Source organism: Thamnophis elegans, chromosome 1, assembly GCF_009769535.1.
Source record: "Thamnophis elegans isolate rThaEle1 chromosome 1, rThaEle1.pri, whole genome shotgun sequence".
Lineage (NCBI taxonomy): Eukaryota > Metazoa > Chordata > Lepidosauria > Squamata > Colubridae > Thamnophis > Thamnophis elegans.
Window position 1 is genome coordinate 148,139,388 of NC_045541.1, and position 19,789 is coordinate 148,159,176.

General features: G+C 42.9%; 1 protein-coding gene across 1 annotated transcript in view; it reads left to right on the top strand.

The window, feature by feature from the left end:
• Nucleotides 1–18,776, top strand: part of AMN (amnion associated transmembrane protein) — a 92,693-nt gene extending 73,917 nt beyond the window's left edge. Inside the window, exons 11-12 of the mRNA XM_032213892.1 lie at nucleotides 11,747–11,867; nucleotides 18,666–18,776. Of these exons, the coding sequence (XP_032069783.1) occupies nucleotides 11,747–11,867; nucleotides 18,666–18,776 (232 nt within the window). The remainder of the gene's footprint in view (nucleotides 1–11,746; nucleotides 11,868–18,665) is intronic.
• Nucleotides 18,777–19,789: the final 1,013 nt, after the last annotated feature.

The following is a 19,789-nucleotide window of genomic DNA, read 5'->3' on the forward strand; positions in this document are numbered from 1 at the left end:
TCCACAGTTATCTTGCCTCTTTGTTCATTTTTCCCTTGGGTTTTTGAGACTCTAACCTCCACTTTTTCCATTAGCTGGCTATCTTCAATTTCATCTAATTTTGCTATATTACCATCTATATTTTCCAATTTCTTCTCAATTCTCTCTGATGTTTCTAATAATTTTTGAATTTCAAACATAATCTGTTGTAATGTTATGGTTTCTTCTTGGTATTGTGTCATTGTCCAATTTATAAACACTGCCACTCTAGTTGGAAAACAAGGCTTTGTTTTTCACTACTATCTCACTGCCAAAGAGACATCCAAACAACACCTGCATAAACAACCCATCTTATCTCTTTGCAAGCTAAAACCTTTGAAGTGCAAGGTCAAAATGATCAAAGAAAAGGGAGAGAAAAATATTTCCAGAACTCAGCCTCCAGCCTCCAAGTGGCAGTGTAACTTCTTTTTCCTCTGATGTTACTGCTCTCTTTATATTCCATTTATATCCTCTTTATATTCCAAGCTTAAAAGAAACAAGACTCTTAAATGGAACAAAAGAAAAACCCATGCAAGCCAGTATTGTGAAAATAAAAAAAGATTTAATCCATAGGTTAAAAAAAAAGTAGTAGAAGAAAAGCCAATACTTTCACTTTAAAAAATAGGAAGTGTTTGCAAAACTTCCATCCATAGAAGACAATTTAAAAAAAAGGATAACACACTGTCCAAAATAGCTTAAATTCGCCACTTATTTTCTTTTCTTTTCTTTACAAGTTTAATTTGGTTTTAATCTTTTTTGGGCAGTCTCTTTTGTAAAAATAAAATTTTCTCACCAGATGGACACACTTTCTCTTTCCGCTTTCCTCCGGTTGTGGAGCTGTCCTGACTTCAGCAGCTTGGGGTTGTGCTTCTATCACTGGCTAGAAGAGATTCTCTTGGATCAATCAGGGACTTTGCGATTCCCTGAGATCAGCAAGACGTACTCTTCCCTGCAACTGTATCTTCGGGACAGTTTAGGTCCAGATGGACACCCAGCGGTAAAAGTATCGGCTGTGATCTCGGAACTCCGAGATCGCACATCCGTATCATCGTGATGTCAGCTCCTTCTCCACATATTAATAATTCTTTAATATTCCTCCCATAATAATCTGACATAAAACAATTATAGTTGCCATGGATAAAAAGGTAAAGGTTCCTATCGCACATATGTGCTAGTTGTTCCCAACTCTAGGGGGCAGTGCTCATCTCTGTTTCAAAGCCGAAGAACCAGCACTGTCCAAAGATGTCTCCGTGGTCATGTGGCCAGCATGACTAAATGCTGAAGGTGCACAGAACGCTGTTATCTTCCCACCAAAGATGGTTCCTATTTTTCTACTTGCATTTTTTCATGCTTTCGAACTGCTAGGTTGGCAGAAGCTGGGACAAGTAACAGGAGCTCACTCCATTACACAGCACTAGGGATTCAAACTACCAAACTGCCAACCTTTCTGATCGACAAGCTCAGCATCCTAGTCACTGAGCCACCACGTTCTACTTCCCCATGGATAGCATAAGATATAAAACCAGATCATATACTTGCCAAGGCGTTAACTGTAGGTTGACTAAAAAGCACAATTGAGGAATGTAGGTCAATTTCTCAGCTATAGCAATATGCCAAACATTCTGGTACCAGTGCTCCATGTCATAATTTTATCTTTCCAGTGTTTAGCTACAGACATTCTAGCTGAAAGATTCCATCAGGATCATCCCAATTACTAAATGGAGTGCTGAATCTGAAATGCAGTAAGGTAATCAGAATAGCATCTTAGGAATCTGAACTGAGAGTTTTAGAACATTTGAGACAGGGATTTGGCTTTAAAGAGCTTTTATGATACTAGGTTTGGTCAACCTGCTCTTGAATGTGGTCATGCCATGAGTCACTGAAAGACAGCTAATTAGTTCAACAAAAGAAATGTTTTTTGGCTGATGTCACTGTCATCCTAGGATAAAAATTATGAAGAATAATCTAAGAATCGGTTCCTTGGGCGAGTAGCACAAAAGGAAGATCGCTGTTACAAGTGTACACTGATTGGAGGGATTCTGGAAACTAAACTTCAGTGGAATCATGTGGGATCCCAGGAAAGATGTACTGGAAATCTCAGTTAAGCCATTTTTAAAAAATATTTGGCTTAATATTGATGCAAAAATACAATATTACATCTTTTAGAAGAAATTTTTTGGACTTTTCAAATTTTTTTGGAAGAAAGCTCAAGAAAATAAATGGATAATTCCAAACCAAGAAAAAAAATTAGACATTTATCAAGAGTTGCTTTACAAGATTGTTGGTGGCGCAGTACTGGAAGAAGGAAGAATTGCCTACTATTCAAGAATGGACGTTAAAAGTAGCAAACTTAGCAGAGATGGCCAAAATCTCAGCATATTTGAAGGACTACTCAGATGAGAAATACAAGCTAGAATGGAGAAGATGGAGTGACTACATTCAAAATAAATATCGGACTAAGAAATTTCAATTAGCTTATGAATGAACAAGGAATGTTACAATTTATTTAAAGTTAGCTTAATAAAAGGGGAGTTAAAGTACAAGAGGGAGGTAGCATGCTATAGTTAGTTAGTTTATGTTAGTGTATGATTGTTAAATGTTTATACCCTGTATTTTGCTCTGGGAGGTTGGGGGGAGGGAGGGTTGGAGGGTGGGCAGGAAATATTTGTAAAATTTATTAAAACTCTTCAATTAAAAAAAAGAGTTGCTTTAGAGGTCTGTCAGGTTAAACTGAAACCTTGGAATTGACTTGTAACATAGGCAGCGTTAAAGAAATAGAAAAAATAGATTTGAAGTCATTATGGGATTTAAAACAGCACAAAGAATGGCTTTGAGATGATAATGGGAAGGGACCAATTTTCAGTCTTCTCTAACTAGGTGACTTTCAGATAAGCTGGGGCCTTAGCTTTTACAGTTCCTAATCAAAAGACATCCTGGCTAGAGACAAACAATACCAGAACATCTGGAGGTAAAAGGCTCAGGAGAACAGAATAAACTGATCTACTGGAAGGAAGGAAAGCCTCAAGGAGCCCCTTCAGACAACATGAGCTTAAATGGCATAATTACAGTATTAATATAGAAGACATATAGACGATATACTATAAGCATCATGTAGTGCTCCTGTATAAAATGACATTTCTATTTACTTGGTTGGCTTTTGTTTAATTTTAAAGCAAAAAATTATAATTTATAAATTCAGTACATTAATTTTTTATAAACAGAACCTTTCCAAAATAGAGCTCCCAGCAGCTGTTAGTAACAAGAAAAGTGAGATCAAAAGGAAAAAAAACCTTCATACTCAGCTGGCTCAGCAGTCAAAGCAGCTCATATGCCAAAGGGCCTGTCTGAATAAAAATATCTTTCCTTGCTGGTACAAGGAGAACTGAAATGGATGGAATTGCCAGACCCATCCGTCAAGGTTTTGACCAATTCTTCCCTTGCAGAAGGAGGAAAGCTTTAGGACCAAATGATTTTTTTCTCCAGCTAAGCTTAGGATCATACATCTTAAAGGCACCGGATACGACATTTATTCTTTGGGAGCACTTTGGTTCAGTGTAACTCAGTGTTTCTCAATCTTGGCAGCTTTAAATCTGTGGATGTCAACTCCCAGAATTCCCCAGCTGGAATGCAAGTTGAGGAATTCTGGGTGTTGGTCCACATATGTGAAGCTGCCAAGGTTGAGAAATACTGGACTCAACCAGTGGAGAGAAAAAAGCGCATCTTCTCAATGTTAATCAGGAGCAATGTTCCATGTATAAATACTGTAAGCTCTGACACCGTGCCATCCTTTGGGAACAAGATTCTTCTTCCCAGCAGTCTACTAAACGTGTGGCTTCCTAGCTCATTCCAGGACAAAATAGAAGCCTATAAGAAAAATCCACAGTATAACTAGTCACGGAATAAGAGCTAGCGCATCTAATTTCTAGGTATAATGTGAGAAGTAATAACATCTGCACTGAAATTCCATGGCTTGGCACACCATTATTTTCATGGGGGTACACATTTGGAGATCCAAGGGAGCATTGGTCTGGTTGCCTAGGCAACAGAGATGTTCCTTTTTATCCCCATCCCCCAATTGGCAGCCACACTGAGAAAAACAACAATAGCCTCCATGAAGGGTGGAAAGGGGGTGGGCGATCATGGTGCTTTTTTAAAAAAACCCGAGATTGCCAAGACCAAACTGCACGAAAATATGGTTCAGTATAATAACAGATACATTTTTTTTAAAAAAGCCAGTGTGGTGTTTTGCTTAATAATATGAAAATTTGTCTCCTGCCCGTCTAATGCATATGCAGTGCTCAAGATGGCCAACAGTATTTATATTGGTACAAAATTAAGATAACTTGGACCAAATGATTTTAGCGATCGTCTAAAAACAAAGGCCACTAAAACACTGAAAATAATAACTAACAAGAGCGGGCAGGGAAAACAGATAACATCTTCAAGTCAAACTGCTCCTGGGGAAAAATGCCTTCCTAAAGAGGAAATCTTTGAGCAAATAATCTGAATGCCCATAAGCAATATTACGACTCTGGAGATGAGCCTCCTTGGAATACTTTCCACAGCTCAGAACAAAAAAAATTAAATTCTGCAAATATGCATGGGCATGATTTGTAGCTCCCTCTGCTACCAAAAGGACATGTCAAAAAGTCACTTGCTTCTTCCTTCATATATTAAGAATAGCCCAGCAAGACATGGGGAGTAGATATATGTATAGGAATTTCAAGAGAGCAGCTCTTCTGAGAGCTAAATTTCAGAATCCCATTTGAAATGGAACCATTACAAACAGATGATTTTGATTACATCTGTTTCATGCGGTGCCTGATATAAATATGAGGGCTGTGCTAATCCATCACAAGAGGATTTGGAATATGCAGAAAAAGCTCCTTTTCTGAATGCAGAGACAGCCAGGAGCAGCTTCCTGAACAGCGACACAAACCTATAATGAGAGTTTAAAGATGGGATCAAATTTATTATGCACCTTGCAGGGTGACTGAGGTCATCTTAAAAGGAATAACAGCGATTTTATGGAGCTGTAGGGAATAAAAGGAGTTCAGCTTCTTATATCACCATCAAACATGATTTTCTGAGGATTTCTACCCAGGCTCTCTCCCTCCCCTCCTGAGGTGAGGAGGTTAACAATCAAAGAGACAACCTCCTTAATTACACTGCCACACTGGTGGACTATTTTGTGTGGCCCTTGTGAATCTTCATTTGCTCAGGTGTTTAATGACTGACATATTTGAAGGTGATGATGAAGATGAGGAGGAAACGGAGGAGGAAATAATTTAGTCACAGACCAAAGTAAACAAAAAAGCAATATTCAAATACCTGAGATTTAAAAAAGGCTTATTCACACTAGGAGTTACATGTATTATATCTATATTGTCTTCTCACTTTCTTGCTTTATGATCCTGGATATTTAATAAGAAACACCCAATTGACTGCTGAGATCAGGGCTGATAATTTGTGATTAGATGAATGATTAACTCTGTCATCCAAGAATGATAGATAGGATTTATATATGCATGTATTCTGGATAGGAAATATGGAATCTTCTGAGGACAAAGCATCTATGTATTCTCTTCTGGATAAGGGTGCAAGGATATAATAGAAGTATTTGTGATGGGTAAAAGGTAGATACTGTACATGAGTTCCTTCTGAGATATTAAATTGCTCTGTGCATCAAGGTTGAAAATATGCTCTGCTTAATCTTGCTCCAAACTTTGTCACTTCTTCTGTTTCTCTACTTGTATGATTTATTGCAAAAAGTATATGTCTAAATGCAAAAATAAATAAATGAACAAATATGCAATGTTTCCATTGACTGCTTTATAGACAGCCATTATAATTGTTACCTCAGAGACAGCCCAATTAGGACAGTCTTGAGTAAAGAACGATATGGATCTATCATTCAGTTCTAGTTCCAAAACTTATCTAGAAATTGATACTGATAGGCCTCCATATTCCACAGCATTGGAGATGGCAGGCTAAATAAATTTGTTTGTTTCTTAGTTTAGGCAATCTATATATGGCCACTCGAGGGAAATTGAATGGCTAACAGAATTAAAAACACAAAACAAAATAACCAAACAGCACAAACATCATAGAAACACACTGCCATTCAACACAACCAAGGCCATATCACAGCATGTTCTCATTCCAAAATCGTTTCCCAGATGGGCTCCTCCAAGAGCCTAGCCAAGTGACTGGAGGAAAAAACAGGTTTTGAAAGCCAACTTGATCTGTTCCAAAAGACGTGCTGTGTGTGGCAAAAAAAGACACACCTACAGTAAGGTGACCAGACGTCCCGCTTTTGGCGGGACACACCCGCTTTCCAACGCACTTTCCCGCGTCCCGCCCGCCTTTTTAAAAGGCACGCTTTTTTTGGCGCTGGCAACTCCCGCCCATCAGCTGCTAGCTTGCTGGGCTGGCTCATCGTTCTGTTCTCTATCAGATGAGCCAGCCCAGCAAGCTAGCAGCTGATGGGCGGGAGCTGCGAGCGCCAAAAAAAGCGTGCTTTTAGCCTTTTACCTACTACCTACAAATTTAAGCCAGCCCAGCCTCCCGCTCACTGATTGGATTGGCCTGGACTCCAGCCAATCAGTGAGCTGGCTGGGATGGGAAATTTTCAGCACGCTTGCGCGAGTTTCCATTTCCTTTCTACAAAAGACGAAAGAGGTTGCAGCTGCGCTGACTGGTGAGTAATCTAATTCTAATCAAATTTTCCGCTCGCCGCGGCAGGAGGAGAGGGTGGGGGCAGCTGCAGCCGCCCGCGGCCGGTTCAGGGGCTCCTGCCGCCCGGCAGAAGCCCCTGAACCGCGTGCGGGCGGCTGCCCCCTCCTCCTCCCTGTCCTCCTGCGGCCGCGAGGAGTAGTCCGTTCGTGCAGAAATTGATTGCCCGCCCCGGCTGAGTGAATTGGGATCGCCTGCGGCCGTGAGGAGTCCTCGCGGCCGCAGGCGATCCCAATTGAATTCACTCAGCCGGGGTGGGCAATTTCTGCACGAACGGAGTATTCCTCGTGGCCGCAGGCGATCCCAATTCACTCAGCCGGGGCGGGCAATTCGTGCAGAAATTGCCCGCCCTGGCTGAGTGAATTGGGATCGCCTGCGGCCGCGAGGAATACTCTGTTCGTGCAGGAGTCCTCGCGGCCGCAGGCGATCCCAATTGAATTCACTCTGTGCGGGCGGCTCGGCTGCCCCCTCCTCCTCCCTGTCCTCCTGCGGCCGCGAGGAGTAGTCCGTTCGTGCAGAAATTGCCCGCCCTGGCTGAGTGAATTGGGATCGCCTGCGGCCGCGAGGAGTCCATTTGTGCAGGGGTCCTCGCGGCCGCAGGCGATCCCAATTAAATTCACTCTGTGCGGGCGGCAGGCGCTGCGCCCACGAGGAGCTGCCTCTTCGTGAATGGGATCGCCGCCTCCGAGAGCATGGGCGCAGCGGCTGCCGCCCGCACAGAACGTCGTGCGGGGGTCCCGCCGCCCGGAAAGTTATGGAAAGTTATCTGCGGGCGGCGTCCGTTCGTGATAGGGATGTTTCGCTGAATGGCGGCTGAGGGGCATGCTAAAGTGCCAGCATGAGTTTGAAGGGCTGGCTTGCCGCTTGCCTTCCACTTCGGCCCGCGCGGAAGGCAATCCAGCCCTTTCAAAGTCATGCCGGCAGTTTAGAACTCGGCCGCAATTCAGCGAAAGATGTTTCGCTGAATGGCAGCTGAGGGGCACGCTAAAGTGCCAGCATGAGTTTGAAGGGCTGGCTTGCCGCTTGCCTTCCACTTCGGCCCGCGCGGAAGGCAATCCAGCCCTTTCAAAGTCATGCCGGCAGTTTAGAACTCGCCCGCAATTCAGCGAAAGATGTTTCGCTGAATGGCAGCTGAGGGGCGCGCTAAAGTGCCAGCATGAGTTTGAAGGGCTGGCTTGCCGCTTGCCTTCCACTTCGGCCCGCGCGGAAGGCAATCCAGCCCTTTCAAAGTCATGCCGGCAGTTTAGAACTCGCCCGCAATTCAGCGAAAGATGTTTCGCTGAATGGCAGCTGAGGGGCGCGCTAAAGTGCCAGCATGAGTTTGAAGGGCTGGCTTGCCGCTTGCCTTCCACTTCGGCCCGCGCGGAAGGCAATCCAGCCCTTTCAAAGTCATGCCGGCAGTTTAGAACTTGCCCGTCATTCAGCGAAACATGACTTTGAAGTGCTGGCTTGCTTGCCGCGTTTCCCCGGAGCGCTCGGACTCCTTCTCTGGGCAGAGTTGGAGCCTATCCTCCACCTCCTCCCAACGGAGGGGCGCCCTAAAAAAAAAAAAAAAGGAGCCAAGCCGTTCCAAAGATGTGAAGGGAAGCAACCAGATCGCAGCGAGGAGAAGGAGGAGGAAGTAAATACAAGTATAATAAATACAAGTATTTATTATACTTGTATTTATTATACTGTGGATTTGGTCTGCATCAACCTGCCGCCTCCCCTCACCAGGCAAATCGCGGTGAAAACTCTGGGTGAGTCTCCGCGGAGAGCTTGGCGGGCAGCTGGCTGGACTTCTAAGAGGTGGGGGGGGAGGAGCGGCAGCTCCTTGAAATGGAAAAAGGCTTGCTTCCCCCTCCCCAATGAGACGCCTTCCACGATAATAGGAGAGGAGAGCTAAGAGAACAGGGCGGGGGTTGGGAGAAGGCATGGGACCGGGCTCGGATTTGCCATTTGAGAGAGAGAGAGAGAGAGGAAGGGGGAGAACACGAGTGTGTGTATCCCTCCTTCCTTCAGCCCAACACTCTAGCCCGGCTTGGCTCCCGCTTCGTCTGTCCTGCCTCTTCGCTTCTCTGTTCGATTGTTGAAAGTGGGAGCCAAACCGGGTCATTCCTTCCAAGAGGCAAGTTTCCGTTCTCTTAGCTACGTTCTGCCTTGTGATTGCTGTCTCCAGGCTCTCCTCTCCTATTATCATGGAAGGTGTCTCATTTGGGGGAGGGGGGGCAGGCCTTTCTCCATTCAACAGATCCAATATACAGAGTTTTATTTTTTGGCCCTAAAAATATTGTCACTGAGGATGACAGAAATTTCTTCATCATTGCTATTGGCTTCAAGTAGCAAATAATTAAACATGGTTTTTAGTGTACTTAGTTAGCTATCTGCTTTTTAACATTACATGGTATCAGTTTCAAGAATGCATGCAATCCTGAAAATTTGTAACAAACTTGTTGAAGGGCCTATGAAATATTTTCTAGTTTAGTGTAGAATAAGTATTCTTAATAAAAGAAAAAGTCATTTTTATTTAATCAATTGCATTCCTGTTTATAATGGCATTAATTAACTAAACTGGAAATAAATCTATGTTTTGCTAGAGTTTTAAAATTAAAAAACCTTACATTTTGTTGCTATTATTTTAATCAGAGTTTTGCCAAGTGAAATTATATAATGGTTCCTCATGTCTCTGTAATTTTCTAAATCTCATCCAGAAGTACCACAGAATCTGGCATTTTCAGCAGAATGATGCTGATGCTAATAAAACATCCTGATTTTTGGTGAAAGGATGGAAAGAGGAAGGAAGGAGGAAGAGAGATCTAAAGAGCAGAAAGACAGAAGGCAGATAGGCAAGAGGAAGGAAGGAAGGAGAAAGAATGGAAAGGAAGGAAGGCTAGAAGGAAGAAAGAGGGAGGGAGGGAGGGAGGGAGGGAGGGAAGGAAGGTGAAAGGAGGAAGGAAGGAAGGGTACTTCCACTTGTAGGCCTGGGACTGAATGCAGGAGGAGTCTCTCCATAGGATCAGCTGCTCCTCTGATCATGGTCTATGAAAATGTTACTGCCTGCCTGATGCAAATTTAGACAGATGGTGCTTTGGGCTGCCCCTCAAATCCCCCCTTTACTCCTCCCCCTGTAGAATTCAGCCCCCTGAGTTTTGCCTTTGAGGGGCATGTGTGGTTATGGCGGATGGCAGAGTCAGCTGGAGGTTGAGAGGGGATTGGGGCTTTTGTCCGCCTGTGGAGTTCTCCCCATGGACAGGATGGGATGTTGGCATGAAAGGGATCCGGGCACAATCTCACCTGTTCCAAGTAAAGTTGCCTTTTGCAATTGGCTACCGGTAATCCTCGACTTACGACCAGGATTGATCCCCCAATTTCTGTTGCTAAGGGAGACGTTTGTTAAATGATTTTTGCCTCATTTTGCGACCTTTTATTGCCACGTTAAGTGAACCATGGTGGTTGTTAAGTCAGGAACATGGCTGTTTAGTGACCAAAATTACAATGGCATTGAAAAAAGTGACTGATGACCATTTTTCACACTTAGCGACCATTTTCACACTTAGCGACCGTTGTGGCATCCTCATGGTTACGCGATCAAAATGTTGATGTTTGGCAACAGATTCGTATTTCTGATGATAGTTTGAAATGGTGACAGTATAAATTATTGCTGGTGTAATACTTAACAATGGTTTTTAAGGATTTCTTTTATTTATAGAATACCTTTTTTATTATTTTGGGGGGATTTTTACTTTTAAATTGTTTATAAAATGTATTTACTACAAGAAATGTTCCTTTTTGCAAATGTGATCTTTGCAAATCTTTGTGATGCAATATGTTCAGACCAGGTTTATGTGTCTCAAAGTGGCTGCTATTCTATGGGCAGGCCAGGTTGGTGCAAGGCAGCTTTGCCAGATTTGGTGTGTTTCACCCTCATTGAATTTTATATCGTATAAAGAATGGAAGGAGGAAGGAAGAGAAAAAAGGAGGAAGGGAGTGAGTGAGGAAAGAAGAGGATGGAAGGAGGGAGGAAGGAAGGAAGAGAGGGAAAGAGCAGAAGACAGATAAGGTGAAGGTAGATCAGCAAGAGGAATGAAGGAAGAAGTGAGGAGTCTCGAGGAGGGGGAAAACATTTAGTGACCAAAGTTACAATGGCATTGAAAAAAGTGACTGATGACCATTTTTCACACTTAGCGACCGTTGCGACCATTTTTCACACTTAGCGACCATTGCGACCATTTTTCACACTTAGCGACCGTTGCAGCATCCTCATGGTCACGTGATCAAAATTTTGTTTGGCAACAGATTCGTATTTATGCTGGTTTCAGTGTCCTGGGGTGACCTTTTGACAAAAAAATTTTTTTTAATCAAGCCCCCCCCCCCCCCCCCCCCGGTCAAGGGTGTCCCTCTTTTCCAATCTGAAAATCTGGTCACCTTAACCTACAGGGTCCCGTTAGCTGATGTTATTTCATGGCAGCTACCCAAAACTTGCCATTTCCCAGGGGATGAAGCAGTCAAATCAAAGAGAGGCTATTTTGCAAAAAGTTAGGTCATAAGGAAGACCATATACTATCAAATCAGCTATGTCTCTCGGACGTCAATTTCACTGGGTCTTGGAAACCTATTACTAGTCTTTTCCTTTCCCCTAAATGGGTGTGTTTGAGAAATCACTCAGTATCTTTAAATTGTCAAATATATGTTCTTATTAATCCAGCCTAAACTGCAGCTCTGAAGTAAATTTAGATTACATTGACATCAATTCTTGTGCAGCATAAATGTCCTGAAATTACCAAAGTATATTTGGGAGTTTATTTTACTTTTCTTGTATATTATTATGTTAGCTCACACATCTGCTACAAAGACTACTGATATTAGTGTGGCTTCTCTTTTTGGCCAGTTTTCACTGATGGTACACAGATTTTAAGTTCTGATAACTTACTAAATTCAGTGGACTTCAGTGACGCTTCTTCAGAAATCAAATAGAATTGTCTTTGTTAATGTTCTGTCATTTCTATTTTCACAGATTTCTTTCCTCTCTGAATCTTTCCTCATTGTGGAAACGAAAAAGGGATCAAGAAGATTTTGGTGGAACAATTGTAGAAGGGTTTGATAATCCCATCTTTGACACACCATGTAAACCAAGTGTAAGGGCTCAATTTTCTATATATTTATGTATGTATGAACGATGCACCTCCAACAATGTGACAGGGACTTCCAGAGCTAAAAAATGAAAAACACCCCACTCCACCTGCATTATCCTGTTATATTTGCACTGACAAAGCTAATTGACTGACTAAGCTACTGCAACGTGCTCTACATGGGGCAGCCCTTGAAGAGCATTCGGAGACTTCAGCTTGTCCAGAATGCAGCCGCGCGAGCGATCGTGGGTGCACCTCGGTTCACCCACGTAACACCTATCCTCCGCGAGCTGCACTGGCTGCCTATTGGTCTTCGGATACGCTTCAAGGCGCTAGTCGTCACTTATAAAGCCCTTCATGGTATTGGACCTGGGTACTTGAGAGACCGCCTGCTGCCAATTACCTCCAATAGACCGATCAGATCCCACAGATTAGGCCTCCTCCGAATTCCATCCACCGGCCAATGCCGACTGGCGACTACCCGGAGGAGAGCCTTCTCTGTGGCTGCTCCGACCCTCTGGAACGAGCTCCCCGTGGAGATTCGAACCCTCACCACCCTCCAGGCCTTCCGCAAAGCCCTTAAAACCTGGCTGTTCCAACAGGCCTGGGGCTAAAGAGCTTTGCCCCCCCCCCGAATGGTATGGTTGTTGTGTGCTTTTAAATTGTGTATTGTTCTGTTCGTCTTTTTTATCCCTTATCTGTACCCCCTTCCCTGACTTGGATTGTGAGCCGCCCTGAGTCCCCTTCGGGGAAAAGGGCGGCATATAAATGCAATAAATTCAATTCAATTCAATTCAATTAATTGTGGGTGATCAACATTTTTTCCAATATTATTTTACTCTGACAGTTTCTGTCTTGCATTGAAATCAGTGGGAGAAAAAACATATGCAGTATACAAGTGCAAAGGCTGGAATACATTCCCAATCGATCTACACCAATCCATCCAATATACCTTGATAAACATTGCATTTCAAAGTAACAAAACCCTCAAAGGTATATCTGTAGGAATGGGATAAGGGCATATAATATGAAATCTCTTCTTGGAATAGGGTGTCAAAATTACCTAGTTGTTCCTGGGCCCAACTCACTCCCAGAACTGCAATTGTAAAATATTTTTAAATTATCATTTAAGGCAAAAAGCCTCTGAAGTTAATCATTATTGTTACTACTTAATTAATAAAAAAGGAAAGAAAAAAGGGCAGAATACAAAAATAATATTGATACAAACTTACATTATTAAAACACATAAAAAGTACTATAACAAAAGTGGAAACTACAACAAAAATGATATTTCATTATAATGATAAACAGTTACAGTTCTATATACTTGACAAATACAAATATTGGCCAAGACATATACATTTCTGGTACAATTATAGAGCTATTTTTAACCTACTGTACATTCTATATAAATGAGTCCTGTTAGATCAGGTGAATGAAGGCACCCTCAGGCTTCAGAGTAACAAACAGCTCTTTATTAGCACAAGTCAACTATGTACTATCCAGTCAAGGTTCAGTCTGACAGCAACCCTTTTATAGGGAGCTGTCAGACCCTTCGACCAATCAGATTGAATCTCTGTTCCCTACGGAACAGAGGACCTTGGTGTAAACCATTACCAAAGGTTCTGGTATCTAACACCCCTCCCCTCTTAGATGGGCTCAACCGACTTGTAACATAGTCATGCAGGTAGGCAGACTTTCTGGTGCTCGCCCAGACCTGCGCAGTTCAGTTGGTGGGTGTTCTTCAGTCAGATCAGATGGACCTGTTGTCTCTGCGGCTTCGCCTGGTGGAAGCTCCTAGAGCTTCTCACAGGCCGCAGCTGGAGTTTCTGGAGCCGGTTCGCTCAGAACTCACTGCGGGCCTGCAACCATTACAGATAAGTGTCCCGGTACCTTCGGGATTGAGTTATCTGTGGAAGGAGTGAATTCTTGCTCCTTTTGGGTAGGGCTTTGGCTAAGTCATGCAGAAGTTACCTCTGGTTGCCTAAGACTGGAGTTGGAGATGCGGCCACGGAATTGGTGAATGTGCCGTCTCCAAGTTCAACTGTCCTTGAGCTCTAATGGGTAAGAGCAAGGCCCGGTGATGCCTATTACTGTGGCAGGAATCCAAAGAGTTGCCCCAGTGTAGTTGTGGGTGTAAACTTGATCCCTTACGCTAAAGTTTCTTATTTTGCCAGTCAAATCTGGGGGCGACGCCGCAGAGTAGTTTGGGTGTAGTCGGTCTAAGTGGGAACTTAGCCGGTGACCCATTAGAAGCTTGCAAGGGCTTCTACCAGTGGTAGACCTTGGCGTGATGTGCTGTATGAGGAGGAATTGATCAACCTGTCTTTGCCAATCTCCTGGGCCCATCCTGGATAGGACTTCTTTTGCAGGTCTCAGGGTAGGGTCTGCAAGCAGTTCAGGCAGTGGGCATTGACTCAAGGCATCGGCATGCCCCAAGATAGAGCCAGATTGATGGACAAGGTGATAACTGTAGGCCGTGAGGAAGATTGTCCATCTGGTCATTCGCGGCAACAAAGAAGCAGTGGTAGGCCGGTCCCCAGCCAGCAATCCCAGCAATGGTTTATGGTCCATGATAAGTTCAAAGTCACGGCCGTAGATGTACTCATGGAACTGTTTCACACCGGCGACTGCAGCCAGAGCCTCAGGGTCCAGTTGGCTGTAGTTCCGCTTGGCAGCAGACAATGTTCATGAGTAGTAGGCAATGGGTGCCTCGGTTCCATTGGGCATGCAGTGGCTGAGGACGGCTCCAACGCCAAACAGGAAAGCGTAGCATGTTAGGACAAGTGGCAGGGTCTGGCTACATTGGACCAAAAATGTGTCCACTGACAGCAGTTTCTTCACCACAGCAAATGCGGCTGCCTTCAGCTCTACCCCAGGACCACTTGGAATGTTTGCTGAGAAGCCGATGCAAAGGCTCAGCAAACGTGGCTTTCTGCTTGAGAAAGACACTATAGAAGTTAAGGAGCCTGAGGAATGCCTGCAGTTCGGTCCGATTGCGAGGTGTAGGGGCGTCCTGGCTTGCCTGAATTTTTTTGTTGGTCGGGTGAATCCCAGTGCTGTCAATGAGGTATCCTAGGAATTCAACCCTTGGCACGTTAAATTGGCATTTTTCTTTTTTGAGGCAGAGGCTTTTGTCTCTGATTCTGGCCAGAACAGTTCCCAATTTTTAAATAATGGCGCACTATTTGCAGCCAATACTAATATGTCATCAAAATAGGGGACAACTGCTGGAATCCCGTGCAAAAGCCGTTCCATGATGCTTTGGAACAGTCCAGGGGTGATACTAACTCCAAATTAGAGGCGGGTGCATTTGAATGCACCGCTGTGCATCACAATGGTTTGAGCCTCCGCCGTGGCGCCATCTACAGGCAACTGCTGGTATGCCTGCACCATATCTAATTTTGCAAAAACTTTTCCGGGGCCTAATGAGTGCAGTAAATGCTGTACAATGGGTACAGGATAAGCTTTTTGCTGCAAAGCTTTGTACTTGTAATCCGTGCAGATGTGGACAGACCCGTCAGGCTTGACAGGTGTCACTATAGGGGTCTCCCAGCATGCATGATCTACCAGCTCTAGGATTCTCTGGCCAATCAATTTGTCTAGTTCCAAATCAATTTTAGGGCAGAGAGCGAAAGGTACTCTCCTGGGTTTTAGCCTGATGAGGGCTACATTGGGGTCCAAGTTAAAAGATATTGGAGTCCCCTCATACTTAGCTAGACTGGTGCCGAAGGCGTCCTCGAACTCCTTAAGGAATTCCTCATGTTTTCGTCTCATATGGGTCACTTCTAGGCCCAGAGCTTCAAACCAGTCAAGCCCCAGGAGGCTCTGCAGGTCTCCATTGACTACTGTCACTGGTAGCTGGCTGCAGAAGGTCTTGAACCTCACCCGAAAGGTGCCCTGGCCTACGATGGGGACTTGGTTCCCCTGGTAATCGCAAAGGCGGATGTCTGGAACCCGCAGCTGATGCTTTTTAAGGCTAGGGATAGCCTCTTTGAATGCTGCCCAAGACATTATGGTCAAGAATGACCCCATGTCAATCTCCATATTGCATGGAGAGTCCTCAATGAGGACTGTGAGCTTTTTTGGCCGCTTCGTGCAGACTTGGCCTATGGAGATGTGGTAGATGACTATGGTGTCGACTTCTGTTCACTGTGGTGGCGGCTGCCATTCCCCTTGGTTGGGCCTCTGCTGGCGGTTAGGTATGCTTCTGGGCTTCCAGGTTGTAGCAGGGCAATCACTTCTGCAGACCTTGGTGAGGTGCGCTTTGAGTTCGCAGCCTTGACAGATGGCATCGCGGAAACGGCAATGTGTTCTGAGGTGGTTTCTTCCACAGCCGGCGCAAGGCGGGAAATGCGGTTCAAATTTTCACGCTGGCTTGGTGCGATCACTGTGCATGCGGTAGCTGTCATCTTTGCTTTCCAAGCCTTCAGAGAGCAAACCCCCACTTGCTACTAGCACTGGTGTGGTCCCTCTTCCTGTGTCCCAAGCTATAAGTTTAGTTTGGACAAGAATGCGAAGAAAAAACAAAAAGGTACTTCTTCAGATGTGTTTGAAATAAAAGCCAGATCAAAATGCCATGAAGTTGCAAAACATTAATGAACAATAAAAAAAAAATAGAACTACTCAATTCACCTTTTGACTTAGTCTTTTCTGAAAAAAATGATGTGTGTTCCAACAAGCAATTCTGAAGAGGAGGATGAAATGGCAAGATGGAAAATTAAGTTTGATAGAAAAACTTAAGATAGAAAAAAATCATGTTCAATGAATATGTTACTTTGAATAAGTTTAAATCTTCAGTGTCAGATAAACTGCATACTAAGGTACTGAAAAATCATGCAAGTGATTTACCAAACCTTTATATATTATTTGAGAGAAATCCTGGAAAATGATGAAGGTTGACGCTTCAAAAAAAGAAAAAAAATAAGGATCCATTATCCAGTTTGTCAGTTCTACAATATATAAAGATTGAGTTGTAAGCAACTTGAAACAAGGTGCTAAATACTAGATGTCAGGTTATTGTATGTATTTCTCCAAAACAAGTCTTCCGGAACTGATCTTATCTCATGCTTTGATCAGGTAACTTCCTTGGTAGATTGTGAAATGCTGTGAGCATAATATATCTTGATTTCAACAAAGCATTTGACAAAGGACAACCATGACATTCCAATTAGCATGTTAGTTAAGTGTGGAGTGGATGGCATAATAATTATATAAACATGTATTTGGGTCAAAACTGCTCAAAGAATATTTATCAACATTAAACTAGAAAGGAGATCTTTAATGGACTGCCACAAAATTTGGTTCTGAGCTCTACATGTTCTATATTAATGCCCTTTATGTGGAGTGAACACTTTATAAATTTGCAAATGACACAAGATTGGGCAGGTTAGTTAATACCATAGAAAATGGAAATATAATTTAAATGTGAGCCAGTAGCGTGATGTAGCTGGGAAAAGGCTAAGTAGCATCAATATCACAATAAATAATAATTCCACTTAATTCTGGGCAGTACATCTTAAGAATTCAGACAAACTGACACAAGTGCAAAGAAGAGAGATCACGAAACTATAAATTAAGCTGTCTGCAAAGATTCAAGGACATTGTTAGGCTTTAAAAGATGGGGTTGATGTGCTAGAACTCTTCAAATACCTGAAAAAAATGTGACATAGAAGTAGGTGAAGAATTACTCTCAGAGTGCAGGATATTAAATAACGGGTTGATATTATAGGAAGGTAGATTTTGATTGATATCAAAGAAATCTGTCAATGGAACAAATTGTCCATATAGTGGTAGGTTCCATGTCACTAATGTGTTTGAACAAGGCAAAACAATCATCTTATTAGAATTCTTACATCTGGATTCCTCCACTGACTAGGTGGTTAGACTTGATGGCCTAAGTAGCAGTCCCTTACAATTAGCTAATAAGTGAGAATTGAGTACATAGGTTGGGGGTGGGGGGAAATTTACTCTTCACCCCATTGTAATCCTAATCTTGTTCAAACCTCCAAATCAAACAAAAAAAACCACCTTTAAAAGTATTATTTGGCTGTTTATTACCTAGAGTATACTTCTGTAAAAATAAAGATTTTATGTCACCCAAGCAACTTTGCCTCTATATTATACATTTATAAAATGTGTTTAAATATAAAGTTCAAGTTTTCTGAATGCAGAAATGACATTATGTGCACAGCAAATGAACAACCTAAGTGTTACAGGTAGTCCTTGAATTATGACCATAACTGAGTCTGGCATTCATCTGTAAGTCATAATGGTCATAATTGATATGACCAGACCTGATTTTATGACATTTTCCACAGTAGTCATTAAGGAACACAGTGATGATTAAGGGAATATAGCAAGGTTAAGCGAATGCAATATTTGTTAAGTGGTGGTTATTAAGTGAACCATCTGTTCACTATGGGGCGATTTTTAATAGAAACCAGAATAAATGTTGGTTTCTGGAAAAATTGTAAATTGCAGTCACATGACCAGGGGCTCAGCAGGCAGCCACAAATGCCGGCTGATTGCTGAGCTTCCAAAATGTAGTAACTACAGACATCTGTGATGTCAGAACTTTGAAACCAGGTCATAAGTAACATTTTAGCATCCTTTGTAAGTTCAAATGGCCATTAAGTGGCTTGTTCTAAGTCAAAGACTACCTTTACTTTGTCAACTATAAATACTGGACTGATAGCTTGAATTCATCATACCTTACAAGAGCTCTTTTCTGTTCAAAGCAAATTCCCAAATTAGTTTTAAAGGAATTGCATTAACATGTGGATTTTCTCTTTTTTCTTCTAGGTTTTAGCCAATAGACATTCGGTGGGGGAAACTCAAGAGGAGATGGCAAACAGAAATAGTAGACTTTATTACATTAACTCTTTATATAATGAAATAGAACTTAATGCTTAAGTAATGCATTGCAAGCAGTCAAAAGACTCAATCACTGATTATTCTTAGATACAGATTTCATTTCTGCAGTTGTGTGCATTATATCAAGATCAGTGTGATGTGGCCTGAATTAAATTGCGTGTAATAAACGAATGGATGGAGCTCATCATCAGGAAATTTATTTCCAATCATTTATAGTTGCATTCCCTAATTTGGTGTCCTCCATATCCTGTGACATTGCAACCCTTTTCAAGCAATGTTTTCCAATGACTCTGAAAAATTGGGGGAACGCTGTTGTAAAGAAATATTCACTAGATTTCTACAAGAAACCCCTGGCATAATTAAACAGAGTTATAGCACATTGTATACTCATTCCCAGTTCTTCCATGGAGAAATTGCAATCCAGTCAAACTTTATGACCTTTGCTTCATTTAAGGAATCCTCTGCAAGTGAAGCAATCAGACCTTTGCCGGGTTTAAGGTGTTAATGCTGTTAGAGTCTGCTGGCCACAAGAAAAAAAAATGGAGAGCTTTTGCTGTTCAAGGAAGCTCATCACATTCTGAGCACAATAGTATAGAAATGTCTTCTTAAACCAAATGGAATGGTTAAACTGAGGGTAGCATAGGGGATAATGGAGCTTGAAGGCATGCCCAGTGGTGGGTTCCTACCGGTTTGGACTGCTTCAACCGAACCTGTAGTGGTTTGTTGGCCGAGGTCACTGGAATTGGCAGTGACCCAGGTTTGGCACGCCCCCAAACCAGTTCTCTGGGGGCCGCCATAGGCGCCGCCATCTTGTTTTTCACTTCTGTGCATGCACAGAACAATTTTTATTGCACTGTGCAAGCGTGTGCAGCATGCATCAAGTGCACGTACGGGGGGGCTTTCACATGAGTGAATCATCAGCAGTGCCTGTCGGAACCCACCCTGACCATGCCCCATGTCAGAAGTAGGCAACTTAGGTCCTTCTAGATTTTTTTGGCCTTTCATTTCCTCCATCTTGGAGAGGATGCCTCAAGATGGGCAGACAAAGAAAC